The 6,878-nt window shown below is 46.3% G+C and overlaps 3 protein-coding genes across 3 annotated transcripts in view; 2 read left to right on the plus strand and 1 right to left on the minus strand.

Moving 5' to 3' along the window:
- Positions 1-211, plus strand: part of PCYB_084420 (elongation factor) — a gene marked incomplete at both ends in the record, with an annotated part of 1,404 nt that extends 1,193 nt beyond the window's left edge. Inside the window, one exon of the mRNA XM_004222180.1 lies at positions 77-211. Within this exon, the coding sequence (XP_004222228.1) occupies positions 77-211 (135 nt within the window). The remainder of the gene's footprint in view (positions 1-76) is intronic.
- An 889-nt stretch (positions 212-1,100) lies between these two features.
- On the plus strand, positions 1,101-1,646 carry PCYB_084430 (hypothetical protein; the record flags this gene model as incomplete). Its single annotated transcript, XM_004222181.1, has 1 exon — positions 1,101-1,646. The coding sequence occupies one exon, from the start codon at positions 1,101-1,103 to the stop codon at positions 1,644-1,646; it is 546 nt and encodes a 181-aa protein (XP_004222229.1).
- A 519-nt stretch (positions 1,647-2,165) lies between these two features.
- Positions 2,166-4,594, minus strand: PCYB_084440 (hypothetical protein; the record flags this gene model as incomplete). The annotated part of the gene is made up of 2 exons (XM_004222182.1): positions 2,166-3,436; positions 3,652-4,594. The coding sequence occupies 2 exons, from the start codon at positions 4,592-4,594 to the stop codon at positions 2,166-2,168; spliced, it is 2,214 nt and encodes a 737-aa protein (XP_004222230.1).
- Positions 4,595-6,878: the final 2,284 nt, after the last annotated feature.

Consider the following 6,878-nt stretch of genomic DNA (forward strand, 5'->3'; position numbering starts at 1 on the left):
GATTCCATTCGTTTTATCGATTTATCCACTTCATCCCACTCCCCGTTTTTTTTTTTTTTCCCCCCCCCCCTCTCAGGAGTACATGCTGGACGATACCAAGCGGAAGGTCTCCCAAGTCATTCGCGATTTCTGCAAGAAGCACGACATGAACATAAGCGTCAGCCATTTTGATACTTTCATCGTTGGAGAGAAGAATATTTTGCGAGAGTGACACACATGGGGAGAGAGAAGGATGCTGTACGGCCTGATAGGATGCGCGCTTCCAAACTGATCATTTTTTTTTAATTTTTTTTTTTTGCGGTGTTTATTTCCCCGTTGGGAAAAAAAAAAAAAAAAAGGGCAATGATCATATATTGTTCATTTTTTGTGGGGACAGTGAAACTTTTCCGCGGCGATGCATGCAGAATGGGCGTCGCGCAGGAAGGCATGACGGACGAGCAACGAGCTGGAAGGTATGGCCGATGAGCAACGAGCTGGAAGGTATGGCCGATGAGTAACGAGCTGGAAGGCATGACGGACGAGCAACACGCAGAAAGGCGTGACCGACGTTATGAAGGCAGAAAAAAAAAAAATCGTCGCAAAATGAGAAGGATGAATTAATACCGAGCTAGCAAATCACTGATGACCACCCCGGAGTGGAAAAAAAATTGACAGACCTTTTTTTCTCCAAGAGAAGGGGGACCAAACGGCTAAACATTACTTATTGTATACCATTTTTTCGATTTACTGATAAACAAGCGTGCGTACGCTCGGTGGGAGGGTACACGAACATTACAGCTTTTTCGAGCACCTTGACTGCTTATCCACCCTGTTGCAATTGTCATAAGGGTGAGTAAAAAATAAGTCAAGGATCAGCCGAAGTAAGCATAATATAGGGTTGGAGCTAAAGGACGCGGTGAAGAAAAGGCCAAACAGAAGGAAAGGGGGGGAGGGGAAGCTCCAAAGGGGGTAAACGTACAGAGTTGAAGTGGAATCATCACCACGGTACAGAAGCAGGGGTAGTAGCTTCCCACCCCCCCCAAAAAAAAATGCACCAATTTGTGTAACTTTAACTCCCCCCCCATAGCATACACAACCCCTGCTGAGCCGTTCCAAGAAGGATGAACAAAGAGCAGCATATCCTATTTGACAGCTTCCCCTTGACATTTCTGAGTGAGGAGGTAGACTACAGCAACTTCAAAGATGAAGAGGAGAAGAACTACCGTGAAAAGATTTCCAAAATGACGGAGGAGTTGAAATCACTTAGAATGGAAATCACAGAGAAGCATTCCATAAGGAGCATGTTGGAAGAAAAAGTAGCCATGTTACAAAATGAGGAACAGATTAAACAGAACAACCTCAAATATGTGCTAAATTTTTGCGACAAGCAGATGTATGAGCGTGAATTGGGGAGTTTTCAAAATAATTTAGAACAACTGAGGAAGCAGATTCAAAATAGTAACTGCAAAATTAAGTTGCTTATTGAAAAAGAATTCAAGGTGAGGAAGCAGCTGCAACTGAGGTACATGAAGCTCTACGACCTGCTCAACGAGCGCGTTCGCTACATCCTGAGTGATTACGTAAAACATCGGAAGTGCGCCTGCGCGATATTTGCCTACCGCCAGGAGGGGAAGGACCAGGCGCGAGGGGGCAGCGCGGAGCAGTGAAGAGGGTAGCGGTGAAGAGGGGTAGCGGCGAGGAAGCAGAGAGGAAGGACCCCCCAATGGCCTACACCCCCCGGGGGGGTACCCCGTGGATGTCAACAAGCGTATGCAAAAATGTTCATCTAGATGATGCGCCCATGTAGACATGCCCATGCAGATATGCCCACATCTGAGCATGGCTCTTTGTTTTCCCCTTTGGTACCCCCCGCATCGTCCCCACTTCTGCGATTGCGGGGGGGCGGCCACCTACGTACGAATGCCCGAATGGGTGTACGTGTGTTCGCTTGTATGTATGACAAACGTGCATGCGGGCCAGTGTCCATTTTGTTATTTTTTCTTTATTTTATTTTTTTTATATTTTTTTTTTTGTCCTCACTTTTGTGGGACCCCAACAATTTACGCACGCCTCTTCCCAACAGGGATATAAGGGCGACATTTGGGTTTACAAAAAAATTCACAAAAAAAATGGTTAAAGTGGGGCATGCACTCGGGGTAGGGAGCTCAAGGATGTGGGGGGCTACGTCAGCCCGGCCCCTTCCACAGCGGCCTACCCCGCCGCATAACCCGCGGGAAGATGAAATGGAGCGCCCGAAGCACCTCCCGTAGAAGGTAAAACGCGTACCTGTGCTCACACAAGAAGAGGTAGAAATTAGCGGAAAAAAGGAACTTCAAAAAGGGCATTTCGTTTGAACCTCTTCTGGGTTGCGTCTCAGATTGGCGGCTGGTCACGTGGCCAAACGGGGTGCTCCTTTTCTTCCAATCTCTCATTTTTGTGGCTTTAAAAAAGTGTAATATGTCTAGGTATATTTTTCTCAAGGTGTGTAAATTATCACTACAGTTGAGAGTGTCAGGGGGGATTGCTTCGCCGCTTTGTTTGGTTCCCTCAAATGGAGGAAGCAGATGGTGGGGGCATTTGAGGTGCTGCAAATATTCTGAGTCAACAAATGACGATGGGACTTGTCTGCATCTCCGGCTTGCACTTCCCTTGTGGTCTTCCCCCCCGCGTAGCACCCCACATATCTGCAAAGCGTATTCATGTATGGTGTAAATTATGCACTTGAAAAAAATGCCATAATAGCTTACCAGAACGGGGGGACACGTCGCTTCTCCCGTTTGTTGCGTCTTTTCCTTTCTGGGGTGTGAAGTTGGGTCATCCTCGCCGTGCTGGCCAACCGTGAGCAACCCATTTGCAATCCACCCTTTCCGTTTCGTTTTAATGTCCCCTTTTGTCGAAGCGCGGCTGTGATAATACCACGTGTTACGAATATGTGCACACCGTTTGAGCAGTCTGCTAACTCGCTTGGTGAGATTGCTTTTTTTTTCCTCGCTATATTTTACCCTGAAGCGAGTGTACTCATGAAGGAGGTATTCCAATTCTTTAGCGAGATAACGGTCTACAGAGCGCAGCAGCTGAGATGTTTCTTCTTGTGTGTGTGTTTTTTTTTCCGTTTGTTTATTTTGCACACAGGATGCTCCTTTCCATTCATCGCTTCTCCCAATTGGTGAGTCATTCTTCTTCCCTCCAGTGTGCCGCTTCAGCTGGAGCGGCAGGATTACATTGCAGACCATCTCGAGGAAAAAAAAGTTACAGTTGCATCGGCAGTACAACACGTTCCTTAGCCCATTGGAATAAAAATGGATGTAAATTTGTTCGCTATATATTTTGTCTAACAGGTGGATCATCTGTCTGGAATGAACTTTATATTTTTTTATTCTCCTTTTCAATTTTTTGTACAACATTTGCGGCGTAATTTTTCTGACCTGTTCATAATTTTTTTTTTTTTTCCCCCGCCCTTTTCAAAGAGGATAAACTCGAGGTATGTACTTTTATGGTGGGAAAAAGGGCTTCTCTCGGGGGGGTAGTACCCCATGTGCGCTTCATCCCTGTGGGTGATCTTCTCCCTCGGGTTGGGCATTGCCTGTATGGGTCCCTCTCCCCCGTGGTGTGGACCATCGCTGCGATGGTTGCCAGGCACCCCCCCTTTCGCCACTCCCCACCGCGCGTCACTGCACAGTTCATGCCCCCTGACCAAGTCGAAACTATACGTGAACAGGTTTGTCCTTACGACAACGTAGTAGCTGCCCCTTAGCCACTCCACCAGGGAGAGATACACATCCTGCAGATGAACCAGAAGGAACGAATTGTGCATGGCGTAGTAGTAAGCATTTTTCTTTACAACTCTGTAAAACTGATTCTCTATCGTTTTGCAAATTGAGGTGCTCTCACAACGACTCTTCTTCTTTCTCGAGCAAAGAAAAACGATAAGCTGATAAAACGTGCAAATGTGTGACGTGGCCATGTAGTTGTACGACTGGATCTCCATGATGTTTTCAAAAAATCGGAAATCGTCCTTCACATATTTTAAAATTTTCTCATTTGAAGAAGCATGCACGTTTTTTTTGTTTTTTCTTTGTATACAACTTGGTTCCCCTTTGGATGGTAGACCCTGGGTGGACATCTCCTTACGGTAGGTTGAAAAGCCCATTCGACGACTTAAATTTTTCCCATCTTTTTTGCGCCTCCTTTTTTTCACAACTGAGTGGCCCATCTTGAGGCACATCTCCACGTATAGATAGAGGAGAGCATTTTTCATATTCCATATATGCTGGCACTTTGCGTCCTGCTTGGCTAACTCGTTGACGAAGTGGTTCACCCGCTCGTGTAGGTGGAAGCTCCTCCTCTCCCTCAGCAGACTCATCAAACGATAGTAATGGTTGTAGCAGTTGGTATTGCATAGAAGGCATATGCATAAACAGGTTAAGGTGAAGAGTGTGTCTTGGATGGGTGGACTGTTGCATAGATTTATGTGGTACTGTCCATTTTGGTTAGGCCCCCCTTCCCATGGGGCCCCTTCTTCTTCCTCCTTGCGCCCCTCCAGTGAGATGCCCCATTTTGTGCACCTTCTCCTTTTCACAGCAGATCCCCAACCGCACACCTTCCTGTGGTTCATTTTGTGCAGCAGTTTCCAGAGGGGTGCATTTTTTACCCCTTCTTGTTTTTCCTTAGCCAAAGGGTTTTTTTTTCCCCCCTCAAGTTCACCTGACCTGTTCAGGCAGTTGGGACAGTTATCACTGCTCGCGCAATTTTGCGAACTATTCCAATTTGCACACATCTCGCTGAGGTATCGAAGCGACTTTTTACACAGAATTAGAACTCTTTTTTTGTCCTCTCCATTGTGTAACTGCTCATTGGTACCCTCTTTGATTAGATGGACGTGGCATAAACCATTGCGAATAAATTTGTGTGCAGCTCGGAGCCTCAACTTGTCACATCGTCTTCTCCTCAGTTGCTCATAAAAAGATTTGCAGTCTTTGGGGATGTTTTTTTTTTTTTTTTTTTTTTTTTTTTTTCTGTCTGCCTTTGTGGCGAACTGGGAACAACGTCCCCCTACGTGGCGCTTCCTTCCCTTCCATGGGTCCCTCTTTGTGAAGAGAAAAAAAACAAAAACAGGAAGAGCAGCTTGTCCTTCCTTTTGATAATTCCATTTTCGCGATGAAAGAGTGATGTGATGTATGAAGCGAGTTGGTCAAAATGCTTGTTCTCCCTTCCCCTTCCATTGGAATACAGGAGAAATAAAATTTTTAAAATGAAGACATTCCACCGGCTGTAGTTTTCACTTGTGCGTTCGCTATTTTTGCTGAAGTGAGGTTGCTCCTCCGGAGCGGCCTCCTTCTTCGTCTTCTTCGTCTTCTTCTCCTCCTTCTTCTTCTCCTCCTCCTCCCCTAAATTGGCGGACGAATATTGTTGCCCCTCTCGCAGCACAACCGTCCGGAGAAATTTCTTCAGCTCCTCCTCATCATCTACATCCCCGAAATGAATAACCTTCGAGTGAAACAGATTGCTCACACTTAACTCATCACAGGAGCATATTTCAATGTCATATTTTGTGCTCTCTTGAGAAAAGAGTAGGCTACTAAGCCGACTCACCACGTAGTATGCCAAGGCTCCCTCTAAAATGTTCACCGATGTTATCCTTTTCTTGCTCGCTAACAAGAAGGATACGAATTTTACCATCCCTGTGTGTTGGTTTTAAATAAATGGGAAGGATATCGAGGGAGAGGAAAACCCATCAACTCGGTTGGGCACAGCAAAAACGGGAGGAAAAAAAAAAATTGGCTACTTATTGTGCTGCCTTATTATCACATTTGCATCTCTCATAGGGGGGGTAGGGGGAGTCATAATGCCACATTACAAACTCGCACTTTGGAAAAAATTTGACCCAGGTTGGTCATACCGTTTGAGTGGAAAAGGGGAGGTGCCTATCCGTGTAGTACTTACTCCTTTAGAAGCGGCGGGGTAGGTCGCTGCGGAAGGTGCTCGAAAAGGAGGCTTATTATGTCAGGTAAACTAATGGATGTACAGAGGAGAGGCATATGTGACATACGCAACAAGCGCGATGTAACGGGGCGGAGGGGGTGACTAAGTCAAACGTCACGATAGAAAAGGTTTAGGAGGTGGGGTGGGGGGTCTCCTTTTTGTGAACAGATAATCTGTGTATAAAATGTTCTTCTCCTTTACTCTGTTCATCATCGCGCAGAAGGATGGATCGCAAAATGGCAACATTTTGCAGGTCCTTCCATTTGTGGTGCTCAAGAGGGTGGTGCCCGCAAAGGAGAGTTTGTGTCAGAAGTGGAGAGTTTGTGCCAGAAGCGGAGAGTTTGTGCCAGAAGCGGAGAGTTTGTGCCATCTGGTAGGAGCAGTGGCTGATTTAAGGGCAGATTGGCAGGCTGGTCAATTCATCCACCTGCTGCCTTGTAACTGTCATGATGTGCCAGCTGGTCCAACTGCCCATTGTTGCAGTGTCACTGTGCCGACTTTGCTGAGTTTGCCGCCGTCTTGGCCCACGTAGGGGGCTACACCCACTTGGACTTCCACACGCCGCCTCGATAGATCAACATAAGGAAGTTCAGCGCAAGTTCAGCACAAGTGCAGCTCAAGTTCAGCAGAAGTGCAGCGCAAGTTCAGCAGAAGTGCAGCGCAAGTTCAGCACAAGTGCAGCGCAAGTCCAGCACAGGTCCAGCGGGATGCATTTCATTTTGGTGCAACTCGGGTAGTTGTACTGAGTGCTGATTATACAACACAGGATAAAAGAATGTACAGGAATGGCACTCTTGATTTTTTCACCAAAGTGTGTTTCGAATAGCGCGTTCATTTTGGTGAGTCAAATTATTGTTCCCTGTTGGGGGAGGTGCATGGAATGGTGCCGCGGTAAAAAAGTAAAAATAATAAAATAA

The sequence above is a fragment of the Plasmodium cynomolgi genome, chromosome 8, assembly GCF_000321355.1.
Source record: "Plasmodium cynomolgi strain B DNA, chromosome 8, whole genome shotgun sequence".
Taxonomy (NCBI): domain Eukaryota; phylum Apicomplexa; class Aconoidasida; order Haemosporida; family Plasmodiidae; genus Plasmodium; species Plasmodium cynomolgi.